This window comes from Bactrocera dorsalis, chromosome 1, assembly GCF_023373825.1.
Source record: "Bactrocera dorsalis isolate Fly_Bdor chromosome 1, ASM2337382v1, whole genome shotgun sequence".
NCBI lineage: Eukaryota > Metazoa > Arthropoda > Insecta > Diptera > Tephritidae > Bactrocera > Bactrocera dorsalis.
In genome coordinates, this window is record NC_064303.1 from 86,645,808 (window position 1) to 86,663,950 (window position 18,143).

General features: G+C 35.8%; 4 protein-coding genes across 12 annotated transcripts in view; 1 reads left to right on the forward strand and 3 right to left on the reverse strand.

The window, feature by feature from the left end:
* LOC105223898 (ankyrin-3) overlaps nucleotides 1–6,367 on the forward strand; it is a 37,874-nt gene extending 31,507 nt beyond the window's left edge. For 6 of the 7 annotated variants that reach the window (XM_049446544.1, XM_049446547.1, XM_049446548.1 and 3 more), the window contains 3 exons: nucleotides 3,765–4,276; nucleotides 4,334–5,090; nucleotides 5,159–6,367. In XM_049446544.1, the coding sequence (XP_049302501.1) occupies nucleotides 3,765–4,276; nucleotides 4,334–5,090; nucleotides 5,159–5,493 (1,604 nt within the window). In that variant the 3' untranslated portion in view covers nucleotides 5,494–6,367. Of the gene's footprint in view, nucleotides 1–634; nucleotides 1,780–3,764; nucleotides 4,277–4,333; nucleotides 5,091–5,158 lie in introns of those variants that run through there. The other variant, XM_011201782.4, reaches the window with a different exon arrangement.
* A 1,537-nt stretch (nucleotides 6,368–7,904) lies between these two features.
* Nucleotides 7,905–11,206, reverse strand: LOC105223904 (ankyrin repeat domain-containing protein 39). 2 transcript variants are annotated; one of them, XM_049446588.1, is made up of 4 exons: nucleotides 11,034–11,206; nucleotides 9,547–9,781; nucleotides 8,518–8,724; nucleotides 7,905–8,450 (listed from the first exon to the last, which is right to left on the reverse strand). In XM_049446588.1, the coding sequence occupies exons 2-4, from the start codon at nucleotides 9,647–9,649 to the stop codon at nucleotides 8,215–8,217; spliced, it is 546 nt and encodes a 181-aa protein (XP_049302545.1). In that variant the 5' UTR covers nucleotides 9,650–9,781; nucleotides 11,034–11,206; the 3' UTR covers nucleotides 7,905–8,214. The 2 variants fall into 2 exon arrangements, with proteins under 2 accessions (XP_049302545.1, XP_011200094.1); XM_011201792.3 differs by lacking the exon at nucleotides 11,034–11,206 and having other exon boundaries at nucleotides 9,547–9,983.
* Nucleotides 9,826–11,014, reverse strand: LOC105223903 (uncharacterized). The gene has a single exon (XM_049446591.1). The coding sequence runs from the start codon at nucleotides 10,553–10,555 to the stop codon at nucleotides 10,079–10,081; it is 477 nt and encodes a 158-aa protein (XP_049302548.1). The 5' UTR covers nucleotides 10,556–11,014; the 3' UTR covers nucleotides 9,826–10,078.
* LOC105223901 (uncharacterized) lies at nucleotides 11,033–17,997 on the reverse strand. Of its 2 annotated transcripts, XM_011201786.4 has the most exons (4): nucleotides 17,830–17,997; nucleotides 16,450–16,603; nucleotides 12,991–13,094; nucleotides 11,033–11,244 (listed from the first exon to the last, which is right to left on the reverse strand). In XM_011201786.4, the coding sequence occupies exons 2-4, from the start codon at nucleotides 16,529–16,531 to the stop codon at nucleotides 11,047–11,049; spliced, it is 384 nt and encodes a 127-aa protein (XP_011200088.1). In that variant the 5' UTR covers nucleotides 16,532–16,603; nucleotides 17,830–17,997; the 3' UTR covers nucleotides 11,033–11,046. The 2 variants fall into 2 exon arrangements, with proteins under 2 accessions (XP_011200088.1, XP_049302556.1); XM_049446599.1 differs by lacking the exon at nucleotides 17,830–17,997 and having other exon boundaries at nucleotides 16,450–16,793.
* Nucleotides 17,998–18,143: the final 146 nt, after the last annotated feature.

The following is an 18,143-nucleotide window of genomic DNA, read 5'->3' on the forward strand; positions in this document are numbered from 1 at the left end:
CGTTTTGCAATCCAAACATAGAACACGTAAACGATTCGGACCGAACCGTTAGTCTACTGATAAATTTTGTAAAATGAAATGATCGTAAAATACGCTTTGTTCTTCAAACGAGCAGACAGAACCGGTCTAAACCGGGTAAATCCCTAATCGTATGAAAATATGAGATGATGCAATATAAAGCCGCAGGCTACAGAATATCTGTGGGTGATAAAAAAATTATGTTTTCAGATTTGACTTCAGGGTATCAAACTGCATTAGAAACACTTTAGAATTTTCATGTCACAAATTATGTGCGTACAAATGTTATTGAGGTGTGGTGCACTACGAATTCCTTTCGATCGGCCAAACTCTCAACAAGGAATACTTTTTGAGTGTTATGCGTCGTTTTCGCGAGGTTATTCGCGGAATTATAGACCGATAACTCTTGGTTTTCGCACCACGATAATGCACCGTCGCATACTGCATTTATTCTTCTTGAGTTTTTCGCCAAATTTACAACCAATAATGGGCTGCAATCACCGTATTCGCCTTGTTTAGTTCCGTATTCCCGACCGCTGCGGGAAAGCCGTTTTGAATTAATTGAAGATATTAAATGTGAATCGTTAGGTGCATTGAAGATTATTCCGGAAATTGAATTTAACTACTATTTCGAGGATTAAAAAAAAGTTAGCGCAAGTGTATTGGGGACATGTGGGATTACTTTGAGAGGACATTTAGGAGTAAAAAAAAATAAACTAAGAATTTTAAAGTTATGAACAAAGACTTACTATTTTTTGCCCATAGTAGTATTCATATGCATATATTAAATGGGCGATGTACAAAATCTTATTCGAAATGACCACTTCTTGCTTTCTGAAAAGCGCGCAAACGATGCGGTCATTGTTCCACAGCAGCACGCACTGTTTCGCTTGGTATATTGGATATGTATTAATAGAAAACCGTTATCAGCAACAAACGAATTCCACATATTCTCACCCACTTTTAGCTTCGCTTCTGTTTACTTTTTGTTCAACTGACTTCAGTCCATTGTATAAACCAATCAGTATGTCTGTGTATGTACAATGCTTCCGCCATTCAAACTTGAGTTTCATATTACGTGCCACAAATGTAAACAAATATCAAATTCACTAGTTCATTTTTCCACAACCCTCATATCCACCCCCACAAATTCGCTGTGCAACAAAGCCGAAAAACTCCCTTATCACTTGTTTTCCACCCCTTTTTCGTTGGGTTGCCAAACCACACTGCTCCACAGGACAGCCTTCCACTGCGCAACAGCAAGTCCGAGTGTCAAGAGCGCTGACACTCAGCATAACAACATGTGGCAAAGGCAAAGTGCGGTATAACGGCATCAAGAAGGCAGTAATCGTCAGTCTAACAACCGAAGTGTGGGCATTCAGTTTTTCTTCTAAGTTTGCTTATTGCATTTCATTCTAGAGTTTATTTTTCGCTTTTTAATTGCAATTTAAACAAATTGCAGAATAGTTATACAACGCAAAAGCAACAAAGCTAATATATACTAAGTAACGTGGCGAAGGAAATATGCAATGCATTCACCGATAAACGCTTTCGAGTTGAATGAGCGTCTGATGACCGCAGTACAGACGGGCAACTTCCATGGCGTGCTCGATTGTCTGATGGAGGGTGCCCGGGCAACCATTGTTTCCACATCGTGTGGGCGTACAGCTGTTGGCACCGCGGCGCTGGTGGGTGATGCTGAAATCCTTGAGCTGCTGATACAATCCTGTGAAGAACCTGATTTGGATATATTTAACAGAAGTGAGTGACCAAGCAGATACATACATACATATGTATTTATGAGTGTGTATGTATAAATAATAGAAAAAATCGATATGTGCATAGGATGAAAGGATAGGGCTTTTGAACTCAGCTGTTTATTTTAATATATTCATACTGAATTCATATCTCTTAAGATAATTTTTACCGAAAAAGACTAACTCCAACGAATAAACCTACAAGTCGTACCCGAGTTCGCAATAAACGAGTACTATATAACAAAGAGAAAATATAAATCCTTATCTCGTTATCAACCGCCATTTCCCCCCAAGATTAACCGACTGATAAGGAACTGCACTTTAACTCATTAAACAACTATCTTCTTAACTGCGAAAACTGTGCCTATACCTCGTTCAAAGCACAAATTTAACAAGTAAGGAAGAGCTCAGCTCAGGTATAACTGAACATTTCATACTCTTGAAACTTGCAAGGATTAAAGCCGGGGTAATACTTTCAGGTACATTAAGCTTGTTGGTTATGTGGGGACTAGGGCGAGATTTCACCCCATTTTATTCAATATAAGCACAAAAATGCACCGTTAGGAGAACATGCTCTCTCAATTGTATTAAAATAGCTCACATATACGCCGATATTAGCTATTTAAAGTCACCCGGACTTAGTCCGATTTCACGTAAGTTGGTTTAAATCGATCGGTCTGTTCCCTAGATACGTGATTTCACCTAAAAGTGAGCGTGGCCACGGCCTTCGTCCTATATTTACCCCGGCTTCCATGAAGCCCTCTCATACCTTCTCAGGTGTAAGATGTTATGTCTCTGGCACATTTAGTTATTCATTTATCGCTCTTTTAGTAGTTTTTAACAGTACCATTATATGGGAACTGTGCGAGGTTGTCATCCGATTTAATCCATTTCCACACTATTTTGTTTCACCAATCGTTACAATTCCTTAAAAACTTTCAAAATAGGCTCCTTCTGCGTCGATGTAGCGCTTCCAGCGCGATTTCCAAGCATTGAAGGCGTCACGGAAGGCATTCTGCGGAATAGCCTTGAGAGCCGAGGTGCATGCTGCTTGGATCTCCTCTGTCGTCTCAAAACTCGGAAGATTGCTTCTTTGTTTCGAGACCATACTCGAAGATCCAAGACTCGTCACCTGTGATTACATTATTCAAAAATAAGGGTCACTTTCACACATGTTCAAATTTTCTTGGCACACTTCAACTCGCCGCAATATGTGCTCGTCAATGAGTACTTTTGTGGCCATCTTCGCGTACACCTTGCGCATGTTCAAGTGCTCCGTCACAATATCATGAACAACAGATTTTAATAAATTCATCAACTGGGCAATTAAACAAATACTTAGTCGACGGTCTGAATTCGAAACTTTGCGCACACGTGTCACAATGTCGGTGTTTGTCGAAGTCGTAGGTCTTCCAGCACGGTCCCCTCTTCCCGGGCCTCCAAAACGGTCTGGTGCCACCGAAACATACCACTTCTTGGGTAAGCCTGATTGATTTACCGAGTTTCACACAGAATTTGATCAGGTACCTCTGCTCTAACGAACGCAGCATTTTTAGCTTGCGCCACTCACAGTAACATATCGCACGAAAATGTTTGTCTTGACTCTCTAGGTGCTCGGCGACAACTGACTAGCCGCTCGTTCGTTAGCTAGGAACGCACACTACCGAATCCAGTCGGTGCGCACACGCTCCGAAGTACAGTCGCGGCGGAAGAAAATCAGTCCTATTACTTTCCGGGCAAACCCTGTATATTTTATAGGGCTCTAACGTTTCCTTCTGAATGTTACAAAGAGACACAGGTGTAAAGAGGTGTAAAGAGACTTTATATCAGTTGGTGTTTCGAAGCGCCAAGCTTTGGATGTGATAAATATACCATTGAGACGATTGAATGTGCACTGGGATTTCGGTTAGGAGAAATGAGCTGATCCATAACTTAACATTTTATATTTCTTAATCTAATACATATATCACTCCTTTTTTCGGTACACAGACCACTCAAACTCGTTTGAAATGGAAACAGAGTGCACCCCGGACGGCATGGATAACCTCGAGTGGGAGGATGAATTTATCGAAAACTGCAACGATTGTGAGCAAAGTAGTGGAGAGCACGTTGCACAGGATGCTGAAGACACTTCTCTCTATTATTATTATGCCAAAACGTTCGAACGTACCGGTGCCATTATCACGCGCATGGATGAGCCATATGCTGTCGCCACAAACTGCGGACACCAGCAAGATGTACATCGCGCCGATGCGCTGCTGATGACACCGCTACATTATGCCGCCGCTTGTGGACACGTGGAGTGTGTGCGAGTATTACTCTCACATGGCGCCGCAGTGGATGCCGTTAATAGTGACGGTTACACACCATTACATGTGGGCGTGGCCTATGCGGAAGTGGCTCACATGCTGCTGAAACACGGCGCCAATCCGAATTTAAAGACGCTAAACACCGGTGAAACAGCGCTGCATTTGGCTATAAGGAATCATTCCGTGGCAGTGGTAAGTTCATTGCTACGTACGCATAATTTTTGCTAATAAAAAATCCGTTCATTTCAGGCCAATGTTATTTTGCAAACAAATATGAATATCAACGAAACGGATGACATCGATCAGACGCCGCTGATGTGCGCCATAGTGGCTAACTTGGACGGTCTTGCGACGACACTGATCGAACGCAGCGCACGCATCAACCTGCAGGACAAGGAGGGACACAACGCGCTCTACTACGCGGTCGTGCAGAATAATGTGCCGCTCACAGTGTGTTTGTTGAAACGTGGCGCCCGGCGCATCACTTCCCATTACCTGCTGCACCATTGCGTACGCTACAGCATGCGCGAGATGGCTGAGACCCTAATCAGCCACGGCGATAGCTTGAATGTGCGCAACAAGGATGGCCTCACACCCATTCTGATCGCAATACTCAGCCAAAAGATCGATATGCTGGAGTTCTTGCTGCGCGTGGCCACGGCGCAACAATCACAAGGCAACACGATAGTTGACACGGTCGAAAACGAGTTGCTCATCGCCGTGCAATATATAGATACCGTACAGGACTTCATACCCATTGCGCGCATATTGTTCGCACATAGTGAGGGGCGTTGGATGTGTGCTTCGTTTACTTCGATGTCGTGGTCGTGTTACATTCCCTATTGCCAGACGCCACTGGCGCGCGCTGTTATGCTCAACAAATTCGATATCGCCGAGTTTTTGGTCAAAGAGGGCGTAGACATAACACAGGTATGTGGCGATCATGGCATCAATCATTTGCGGGCTACAAATGCGTCCGGTGCTTTGGAGTTCGCCAAATTGCTGGGTGAGCGAATAATTTCACACTTTAAATAAAAAAGGAAATAGTTTTATTATATTTTCTATGCTTTATAGTACACACTGGCTACAAATTCCCGATACTGCGTACCGAGTTAGCCAATAAATGGACCGACGAGCGACGTCACTTCGAAGTGGAAATGTTTCGGTTGTGCAGCACACCATTGTCACTGCAATCGCTATGTCGAATTGTGATAAGGAATCAACTTTTAGGCCTGCTCAGCGGTTCGGCCGCGATAAGACAACGATACTCAACAACGAAGCGTGAATCGAGTTTGTGTCGTATGATAAGCCTTTTGGGTGTACCAAAGATACTTCAAAAGTATTTATACGAGTTCGATGACTGCGCGTCTGTGATGAAAAATACCTGTAATGTGGATGGCGGTGGTTAGCATGAAAAGTAAGGCTGTTATATATGTATAAGTGGATAGTTCATAAAGTTTATTTAGGATTAAGATAGGATTTCACACAATAATATTGGGTTGATGAACGAGTAAACTATTTTGCTCAGCGTATGTGTAGTACCCATCTTAAATATTACTGAGAGCCATTAATTACGCGTAAAAGGGTTGGATTAAAGGTACACTTAACCTAAAAACAATTTGGGAGTTAGAAGATCGCTTTTCAAAGCTGATCACGAAATATTAGTGTATTCATATATTGATATTGTAAGTTTCAAAACTTACTTCCAGTCATCAGTTGGTATTTTTCGATCACCATAGACTAGGCATTATTAAAGTATGGCGGTTTGAACAGCTCGTCAATTAGGCTGGGGTTTAGGTTATAGTCAGTGGCACAAAAAATTACCAATTCCAAATAATTTTATTGCCCGTAAATTATTTTATTTTTAAGTGTAAAAACATTGCATCTTTATGTATGGGTTTGACTTGACTTTCCAGAAATTTGACAAAAAATTAATAATTTTAGAAGTAATGGCTGTTTGTATGCATACAGTTCCAACCGAAGCTTATTGAGGTTTCCATTGCTAATTCTTGATAATTCATCAAAATCAAACGCACAAAAAATAAGTTTTAGTGATGGGTAATCTAGTGCCTGATCGAAGCTTTTTTGCAATTGTTTTTCATGTTTTCAAAAATCTGTTTAAAATTCATTGAAATCTACCGAGCGGTTTTCAAGCTACAATAGTCTAAAATTCAAAAACCATGGTTTTGAAAAAAACGCATTTGAAGTTTTACACGAACATTCCAGAGCACCCAATAACCCTTTGCTGATTATCGAATAACTCGAAAAGTATTGTCGGATGTATAAAGGTCGAAAAAAAGTAAATTTTCCAGAATTTTTTCTGAGACTATTTTTAAATTTATTGTTCCAAAAATTTGTACACATATTACGGTATCTTTTAACTGTATTTGAAGACTTAGTATTAGTAAAAATATTTACTTGGAAAGAAACTACAGCTGATTTCCGGCAGCTCCTCTCAAAAAAAACACGGTTTGCGATGGCCACTATACCTCTGAGTTGGATCCTCTGAAATTAAAAAACCAAACAGATTTCGTTAAAGCAATGTCAAATCTAGTAAAGCAAATTGAAGGAATAAGAAAAATTAATTGACAAAATGACGGTTCCTGAAAAAAAAAATCGATTTTTGACTAAAATTTCGGACTTAAATTTTTTATAAAAAAATATTAATCGATGAGAAAAAATCTTTCGTTTAAATACTAAAAAATATATTTAAGAAGCTTGTGTTAAAATTTGAGACAAATCGGTTTAGTTCAGCTGTTTTCGAGTAATGTTGGTCACCGATATTGAAAACACCATTTTGAAAAAAACGCGTATAAAGTTTGGTCCTTTTCAAATTTGCGTGTAACTTTGAAAATATTCATTGGAACGATATGAAATTTTCAGTGTGTGTTCTTAAATATATTTATATTAAGAAAATAAAAAAAAAATATTTGAAAATTCTAACTGTATATTACCCCTTAAAATGCTAATTGTTTTGAAAATTTTGACATACCCTAACCCCTTTTATGAGCTGATGAGCAGAGATTAGCGTACATTTATATGTCTTGCAATTGAAGACCGGGAAATGGCTCCTATGCCCTTAAGGTTTAAAGAAACGAAACATACATACTTACATATTTACGTATATGTACATAGTTTTAAACAAAAGCATAAATACATTATAGTAATAGGTTCGGCACATTTCAAGTGTTCCTTAGGTAAACCCTTTTATCGACATAGAGGTACCCCAATTAAAGATTGCATTTGAAACTAAATGTTAACAAAAAAATAAGCATACTTACTTACTATGACGTTGTTGTTCTACCGTAGTCGCATAGTAGAAATGCATTGTAGAATACAGCAGAAGAATAACAAACATGCATATTTATCATTTTGAAAATTTTATATATATAGATATCAAATTTTATTCGTTTTTGAAATGCAATTATGTATTTTAAAAATGATTTTTAAACTTTCTCACATCATTTATACAGTGTTTTAAGAAAAGTAAATATAAAATACAACATTTTGAATACAACTCAACATACATGCATACATATGTACATATGTAGTTTGTATGTATGTAATATAATACGCATATAAATGGTTACATACATGATAAAAGCTCAATAGGTGCAACAAACACATAATTCCAACCTCATCACATTAATAAGATCTCGTAGCGTGTAGTTAAAAATATATTATAGCATATACATACGAGTAATATAAAGTTGTAGTTTAATTAATAAACAAAAAATAAACGTCAACAGGTGAGCGTGTGCTACATTTGTAAGGCCAAAGTTCCAATTAAGCAATCGAGTCAATAAAACATTGCAATACATCCAAATATCTAAAATGCCAAACTTTTATTCCAACAATGTTTTCGAAACAACTGTACTTGGTTTCCTAAATAAAATGCAGTTTTCTTATATTTTAAACTAATAAAATACTACAAAACGGATTAGTATACATATATGTATGTATATATGTTAACCAAAGTGCGCCACATCGAAATCAATGTATGCCTCTGTGTAAAAATGCAGCTAAGATTTCGCTTTTGCGTCTTTGCTTGATACTTTTTTTCAACTAATTATGCTTCGGTCGCAATTTCTGTTTGCTTTAGTTACTTTGTATGCTCCTTCACTTTGACTCTAAGGCTTAAGTAATATTTTGAAATCGTCGTTGGCATTCTCCATTATATATTCGTAGGGGATTTTCTCTTTCTTATCCTTGATTTCCTTCAATTTCGGATCCTGTTCCAACAAAAATTTACAAACATCCAAGTGTCCACGGATAGCAGCACGATGCAGCGCAGTCTGCCCATATTCATCCTGCAGCTGGAGATTAGCTTTCGCAGCAACCAGTAATTTCACAACATTTAGATGACCTGAAACAGCAACACAAAATTTCATTAATTGGAATATTAATTAATGGCGTGCAATAAATATAATTACCCATCATGGCAGCGCGATGCAAGGCTGTGGCGCCCGCCTTGGTAATGGCATCCACATCGGCTTTGCCATCTTCGATTAGCATTTTGCAAATTTCCACGTTGCCATTGCGCGCTGCATAATGGAGCGCAGTGTAGTCGAAATCATCGCGGTCCATGGATTTTCCGCGCCCAATGAAATTGCGCACGCGCTCCGGCTCATTGTAGATGGCTGAAGGAAAAGAAAAGTAAACCGATAAAAGAAGATTTTAAGCGAGATCAACCTGCTAATTCACAAGTGAGCGAAGAAATATTGGAGACTGGAAAAAATTTTAATGATAAACTGAGTCGATTTAGACATGCCCGACTGTCTGTGTACACGTGTGTTAATCGCTCAGTTTTTGAGATATCGATCTGAAATTTAACACAAATATTTTTCTCTCCAAGAAGCTGCTCATTAATCGGAATCATAAAAACCGTTCCCGCGACAGTCGGATCTGAGTAACCAGAACGGATCCGGATTTTTATGCGGCCAAGGACTGTCAACTCGGCACCTCGAATTTACTCCAGGAATGTTTTCTGTCGAGATCAACAACTACAAACAGTCGGGTCTAAGTAATCGGAACGGACCCGGATTTTTATCCGACCAAGGACTGTCAACTCGGCACCTCGAAATTACTTCAAGAATGTTTTCTGCCGCTATAACAACAACAATAACAACAAAGTCGATAAAAATTCAGCATTTATATGGAAAGTTTTTGCATTTGACAAGACATTCTCACGAAATTTGGCAAGTATAATTCTCCAAGGCAACAGAATAATTTCCGAAGAAATTGTTCAGATCGGACCATAACATATAACTGTCATACAAACTGATCGCTCAAAATCGAGATATAGATCTTTTTATACCCTTTTACGCTATAAGAAATGCACCTGTGTAGGGTATACTAGCTTCGGTGCAACCGAAGTGACGTTTTTTTCTTCAGGAATACTTTAGTTGATATTATAGAAAAATAGTTTTTAAAGTTTTAGTTTGAATTTCGTTCAATCGCACCTGCATTCCAGATTCCGCGATCGAATTCCATATCAGTTAGCGTTTGCTGCGCTGGCGCCGCCTGCTTGTGACACTTGCAGTGATCTGCGTCATGTTGATCCATTTTTACTAAATGTTTATAATTTTACTTTTTAAGTTCTTTTGAATTTTGTTCGATTTGTGTATGTATATTTCTAATGTGTGCTTTTCAATGTTTATGAGTTGAACCAATTTGCGTTTTTAATTTCGCTTTTAGCTAAATGAGAAATTCAACACTTATTTTGGGGGTTTTGGAAAAAAGTTGTTTTTTTTTTAACTCCTAACAAAGAAAAATAATATGTTTACAATTTTCTTAAACTTTTAGTTTTATACGTATGTTTTTAGTATTAAATATTTGTTGAATACACTAGATATTTTCATTATTCTTTTTGTATAGCATAGCATTTATGTAAATCTGTCGGTTTTGTCTTTTTGTTAACAGTTAAATTTGCAAATTTCAATAAGTAATATTAAACTTTAGTTGTTCGGCTGTCATGCTACGAAGAAAGGTGATTTAAATTTCACGTTGCATAGTCCAACTGATCTCCGCCTCACCACAACTACAAATCACTTTATAGCTCAATTGCGCCAATGTGTTTACCATATCCATCGGTGGTATCGTTACCATTACACCATTCACGGCACCCTTTAAACCGTTACCGAAACGTTTGGACAACGCTTGGATTTCCGTATCGTTAAGACCGAACACGGCGCATGAGCGATCGTGCAGCGAGCCCTTCACCGTCACATAAGTGTAGTTCTCTTCGTTTTGTACAATGGGTACGGGTATGGTAACAACATTCGCCACCGAATTCGGCACGGAGTTTGTTGAGGTCGCCGTCTGGGCAGCCACCGATGATGTAGCTGTGGTGGTGACGTAATTAACGGCTGCTGCTGCAGCACCGATGTTGGTGTTCGGGTTGCTGGGGGCGGGTTGCGCCTCTGCGGGCACAGCCTGTGCGGGCGCTTGTGTTGGTATTTGGGCGTCCATTTTTTGCAACACTTGTTTCTTTAGTTTTTGTTCAACTTGTCACTATGCTTTGGTTGGTGGAAAATTTAGTTTAAATGCAATTTAATAATAAAACAAAAAACGAAGAATTTAAAAGTATAAAACTTAATTTCTTCTAAAGTCTTTTTTTATGATTTCAACAAAATTACTTCTAAAGTATTTTGCTTTCTTTCACTACTATGCGCGTTTAGCACAGCGATAGCTTTTTGATATTGTTGTACTATGTAATTACTAAAATTGTTTCGTTTGCACTCGTTTGTTGAAACTGATTTGTTCTAACTTTGCGCGCGCACTTTTTCGTAGTGCAACGTTATTTTTTGTTGTTGTGCAATCTCTTTAATCCACCTCCTTTTGACTTTTTGCATATGTTTTTCTCGTGGCGGGGAGATCAGAGGCTAGTCACGAGCTTTCGTTAGAAATCACATATAGAGATACATATGTATGTATATTTTATGTTTACTTTATTTAATTTCTTATTCAGGCGAGTCAACTTTGTGATAGCTGCCCAAACCAGCTGCTTCGCGTCCTATATTCGAAAGATTCTCACGCACAACGGATTCTGTTTCTAGCGGCTCTGGTTCGTGGAACTCTTTGCGCATAGTCCACATATACTCGTTGTAGTCCTGCTTAACGGATGTTGAGGAGGAAGCGACCACACGAAAACCTAAAATCTAAAAACAATCAAAAATTAGTTGAAATATATTGAAAGATGAAGTCAGGAAAACATATTGTCAGCTCAATTATATTGGATATATATACTTATATATATGTATGTACATAAGTGTGCCTTAATACAATTTTTTTAATCAATTTCTTATTACTATATTTATTATTTTAAATTGTTTCTACTATGTTTAATCACTCTTTTTCATAGAAGGACATTTGCGACTCTTTTACTAACTTTTTTGTATTTACAATTTTGTTACAGCAAAAAATTAAAATAACCGCATTTTATTCCACTAATATCGTAAAAATGCAAATATATAGGTCAACGTGGAATAATACAAATAAAGGATGCTATAAAATTTACATAGAAAAAGGCTTAATTCTGACCAACCAAAATGTATAACTGGGTTGCCACAAATGACAGTTGTCAGCAACAAATACATTTACATTTGCGTAAAAAACTAATAGTCGTGTTAATGACAGCGGTTTGAGTAGACTGGACTCATTAAGAATAACATGACACACCCGATTGCAATAAAAGGAAAATATTAACAGGTAAGGAAGCCTAAGTTTGGGTGTAATCGAACATTTCATACTCTTGCAATTTGCAAGGAACACAGCCGTGAAAAATACATTGAGGTGTCGGCAAAATTTCATATTCACAAATATAGTGAAAGAATTCGAAATCCATTATTCGACGAAATCGTGAAAGGATATCAATCAAATTCGGTATCTTACTAATTTATTGAAGGTCATGTTACTTAGTTTTAATACTATTTACTTCGTGTCAGCGAAAATTATATGAAAATGATACTCAAATGAGATATATCTGACATAAATTCAATCGAAGGTGAAGTTTTAATACAAGGACTGATGTGGAAAACGTCAACCAGAGTATCGGAATTAATATTTATTAGGAATGAACGGCTTAAAATCAGATGAAAAGTCAGAAATCACTGTATAGAGTATATTTAGGACAGAAAAAAGACTAGGATGATTGCATTAACTATTTACTAACGATTATAATTCACTTTATTGCCGATTGATTTTTATTCTGTAAAGTGAAAGATTCAGGAGGATGGAGTCATATGTAGAAGTTTACGCAAGTGAGGAAAGTTCTCTGTTTGCCATTCATCCCTTCCCAGGGTTCAGCGCTGGGTTTGGGACCCACCACTTAAAAAACGCCCCCAATGAAAACAAAACAACAGCCTCGGAAGTGAAAGTGAAAGAATCATATGGAATTTAAAATTGACCTATGTAGAAAGTAGCCATGGTTCTTGTCACGCATCAAATATGGTTGAAATTAGTGAATTAGGTTCCTTACATAAAATACTTAGCCCAAAGGTGGGCGGTGCCACACATTGTCCAATTTTGATACCGATTCTTATGAAACGCTTTCGTATCAGCGCGGGTGTAAAACTAAATACCTTCGACGGAGTTATTTTCTGTTACTAATTTTCATCATAACCGTTATATGGGGAATAGGAGTGATTAATAAGTGTTTTACTCATTTAGCAAGTTTGGTTGAAATAGCTTTTGTAGTTTGTGCGATAAGATATGAAAATCCAAAATAATAATTAGAGCAAAACTCTTCTTTCCTCCGCAACTTCTGCCGAACCACAGGCTTCTTATAAAATTCAATTCTTCATACTTTGCAATTTTCTATTTACCGAACAAATTTGCGGATAAAAGATAAAGTTCTTCAAATATTTACATTACGTTGTGTACAAAATTAAATAAATCTTATGTACCTCAAGCGCTGATAAGATTCGACATGGATGCACCAGATAAACTATTGTTGTCTCATCACTGTAACCGCCACATGAAAATTTATTCAACTGTTCAATTTCATCCGCTGTAAAAGATATAAAAACATTAATTTTATTGTAATGGGAAAATATTAAAACGTTTTTAAGAAATAAAAGTAGAAATAACAAATCAATTTGTATTAAAAACAACAATAATTTTTGAAGCTTTCGTAAAATTATAAAAATAAAAATGCCAGCAAATTTGTTTGGAAACTCGTTTGCGATATTGATAAATTAAGACCCAAATAAACAACTAAAAAAAGCTTTGCATAATACAAGCAAGTATAAAGTATCACGAGTGATAGATACAGAATATCGAACAAAAGCGGACTTAAACAATATAATAAAGAAATTCAAAGCAAATCACAAGTGATGTCATCACAATGAGTGACGATTGTAATTAACATTGTGGTGTTGGTGCTTGGCCACAACTATAGGTCTCGATCGAATTCAGGGCGAAGGATTACTTCATCGCAGGAATCAATAAAATGTCCACATACATATTTGCGGACACAACACAAAATTATACGAAATATTCAAAGATATATCGAATTTTATCAAGGAGTTCATTGACGTTTGCGTCAAAGCAAAATTTAGCAGCACAGTGTATGAGTATTTATATGTAAATACATATGTAAATGAACTTCATGACGACCGTTCTGGGGAAAACTGCAGTAATTGACAAAAGCAAACGAAAAATTAAGTCATTCACACGCACTAGCCTTCGTATTATGAACGTATTTAATTTACAAAACAAGTGAATCGTCACGAACTCTTTCTAAAGGTGTTTTTTTTTGTTTCACACAACTTGCACGGTATTGCAAATGTAAAATTTGTATAGTCAGCGTTAATCTTAATACGCAGAAACATAAATACACTTTCGACTTTAATTTAAACATTTTTCTTGTTTTGCAATACTAAAGTGCATGAACTTAGAACAAGTCAATCGGCGAGACGTACGAATAGAAGCATTTGAAGATTTGCAAATGGAACTAAACAGCTATGTAATATTGAAACGTTAATATTTTTTAGATTTTTCCACAAGTACATTGATATTACATATATGGTAAATTGATTTGTAGCTGCGGCTGCTTTTACTTTTACTGGGAACTAGCCAGCATATGGCACAAAAGCACTAAACGACGTCCGTGAATGGAATGAATTGGCATTAAATAAAATTGAAGTGAATGCTCCTCTCTCCATTCGGATAAAGTTGGCAAGCAGTAGCGCTGCTATTAAATTGTTGTTTGGCTGCGTTATTTAATTTTTGTTTTAATTTTGTTTCATGTTGATTTGTTTTGCTTGTTTTCTCCTGTTCTTTGCTCATGTCATTTGCCGGCGGTGCGTCATTCAGTGTATTTCACTGCAAAATATTGCATGGGTAAAGAGTATACATATATAAATTTACTTTAGTACATACAGTTGTCCACAAAAATATAGGAATGACCACATGAATAAAACGAAACTTTCAGTTTTAAATAAAAAAAATGCTTTTTGTCTAAAATATTTTGGATATGTATTAATATTTTCATAGCAAATATGTATGTGTTTGTATATATTTGAATTGAGTGTAAATATCATGTTATTTAAATCAACCGAAAAACTGGTTCCACATAAAATTAGAAGTATTCTATGTAGTATGGAAAAGTCTAAAAAAAATTAAAGTGAAATGGTTTCAAACCTTTAGATAATAAAATAATTAATATTTCACTTAATAGCTTATAATTTTTTGCAAATTGCCTGGAGTTTCTTTATCTCTAACGGTACTTTTCGTGTCCTTTTTGTTCTGTGACCCTATATCGAGATCGTCACAAAGACTAAGTGTTTATTTTTTATTTTTATTAGAAAACAATAACATTGGTCTCCGATAACTAGAAAAGCTGAACGAAAATAACAATCTTGAAAATGTGTTTCGTGTTTTAATGTTAATACCCCGTTATGTGTACGGCTTTGTACCTCATCAAATGCATGTGACAAAGGAAAGTTATGTAGCTAAATACATTTATAAAATTGGCACTCCTATTATTTTGTGCACAACTGTGCATATGTACTAAGCCGAAAGATATCATTTTTACATATCAGTTGGTTAACATTAAGTACGTGTATCTAAACACGCGCAGAAAACATAAAGGTACTGCGTGTACATACATACATACATATGTACATAGGATAGTAATTTTAACCGCATTAAGGTTATTTATTGAATTTGTATGGGACACACCTAGCGTGAAATTTCAAAAAAGTCCTTTTTCGCGTTTTGCGTATTTCAATAGTCGACACCTTTAAAAAGAATGTAACATTATATTTGAAATAAATATTTTTATGCATTTAGCTATTCCTTATGTCGTTATATTGTGCATACCTATAGCGTGTACATATAAATATGCATGAACTATTTAATCATTATGTAGCCACCGGATAAAAATGTCACACACCTGCGATAAACTGGACCGTGCATGGCTACATATGTATGTATGTATATGTACATATACTCATTATTTGTATATACCACCTTATCACAGCCAATGGTAGACACTAATTGCTTCTGTGAAGTAAAAGCAATGAAAACAAGTAAGAGCTAAATTCGGTTGTAACCGAACATTTTATACTCTCACAATTTCGAAAAGGCATTTTTTTAGGTATTGGCTAATTTAAAAAAAATACGTTATTACTTGAAGTTACCTAATGGATTACAATCATCTATCACTTTTTTCATTATTCAATAAATAAATATTTAATATACGTATGTCAATTAAACAAATTTCTCAGAAGTGAAATGGCATTATTAAGGACATTTGTGTTAAGTTGCATCTCTATAAAATGAAATTTAAAATTGATCGATATGGAACTCCTATAACACCTTACTAAATATAGGATGTGAAGTTTATGGCTTCTGACGTTTTTATTTAGTGACTTATCGAACTTTTAGTACATTTAAAATAATTAAAATCGCAGATGCTCCTTCCGACTCGCTGCAGCAAATTACAATTCTGTATATTTGGTTTTCGATTTAGGGTAGTTTCTGGGCATGAAGGTCCATTTCCGCCATAGTATGGTATTCTTATGGTACCAAGAAACACGTATACCAAGTTTCACCCAGATATCTCAATTTTTACTCAAATTACAGCTTGCACGGAAAGAGAACCGGAATTCAACATAAACATGACAATCAGTTTAGGTTTTACAAGCAATCATTACGCGAACAAAATAATAATACTCTGTAGCAACAAGTTGCTAGTGTAAAAAATTGAAAAAAATACAAACAAAACTTTTAGCGGCTTGATTAAGATAATTAGCATGTTTCAAGTAGAAAAAAAATCATATAGCAACAAAAGAGTTACAACTCAGGATATTTGAGCAAAACACAAATATTTAATGCGTTTATAGGTTTTCATTTGTTACCTTTTAGGCCGGAAACCAAGACACGCCAGGGATATTTATGGCTGTATGACGCTAAATTGCCGCGTATAATAATGTAAGGCATTTGTCCAATAACGATGGCGTCAGCTATACTCTAATTGTGAGAACACTTTAACAATAGCTACGGCGAAGAAACCTATGTATCAATTAATCAATCAATCACTTTATTGAGTAATGTAATGAATTGAGTAACGTAAGTCAGTAAATTAACATAAATTGTTCAGTTAGCAAATAAAGGTAAGACGACTTTAAATCTCATTGTCAAACATGTGCGAAAACTACGACCACCTTCAAACAATCACGACAAAGCTCCCAAACTAACTGATTTTCAATTATTAGTTCAGTAGTTACGATATGCTAAATGTAAGCTGTCTTAAAGCTTTTAGACCAGGCTTTTTTGCACAAAAGCTATTATACCCTTCACAAAAATAAAAATTTTCTACAAGAACAGTTCGATTTAAACAATTTCTTCGGGCATTGTATCATTGCTTTTAACAATAATCCATTCCAAAATTCATGAAGATTTCTTGTCAAATAAAGATGTTTTTCTAAAAGGATTGAATTTTGTTCAGTTTGTATACTGGCTATATGCTGTAGTGGTTCTATATATGCGATTCCAAAAAATTAACAGCTTCTTGGGGAGAAAAGGTCCTAGTTAAGGGTTCAACGTTTCCTTCTTATTGCTACAAACTTTTTGGTAAACTTTATGTACCCTGTTCAAGGTATAAAAATACAAGTAGTAAATGCTTCACTTGGGAATAATCTATGTATGTAGTTCGCTTTAATTATTTAGGCGGACAATATTGCATGACATTTATATTGCATGTTTCGAAGTACGTAATATTAAATATATATTAAATTGTGTGTACTGCTAGCGCTTTCCTTGGTTAGGCGCAATTTTAGCAAATTCTTATTCTATGCCAACATTTTTTACGTATTGGTCATAATAAAGTGATACATCATGCACATATGTACGTACATATTTTGGATGTATGAATACATAATTATAATAATTAACTATTTTTTAAGAATAATATAAAATTTCTGATAATAAACTTTATATTAATATTTCAGTGCCCCACTATATGTATACAACCTATAAAATATTCAGGAAACAGCAATATATAATTTTCACTTTAAATAAAAAATGGTAAAAGCTTGGAGTATATTTGGCTGCAAAAAGTCTGAAAGTCAAAATGAATAACCAAATAACCAGTTCTCTTTCGACCAATTGTCCAATTTTTTAATTTCAAGAGCATTGGTCGCAACTTTCACAATTTCATAAACACAAATAATTTTAATTCACTGTAGCCAAGATAATATATTAATTTAGATAAAATTACGCTGCTTAGATTGACTCACTTTATTAACATTTATTGTAGTTTTTCACCGCATTCGTGGTTGTTAATTTATAGTTGTGCTCTTGTTAAGATAAATATTTGTTATACCAAAATGCAAAATTTTTGTTGAAAAACTCCGAATTCACCAGATTTTCTATTAATTTAATTGTATTTTTCAGATGGCTTATTACTGATTCTCACTCAAATTTTTCTACATAAACGTCAGAAATAATAAAACAAAAATGGATAAATAATAATGCCCCATCTCCACTGCCAATAGATATTGCCAACCATCTGTCCGGTCTATTATCATTACAGTTAGCAATATTTTTGTGT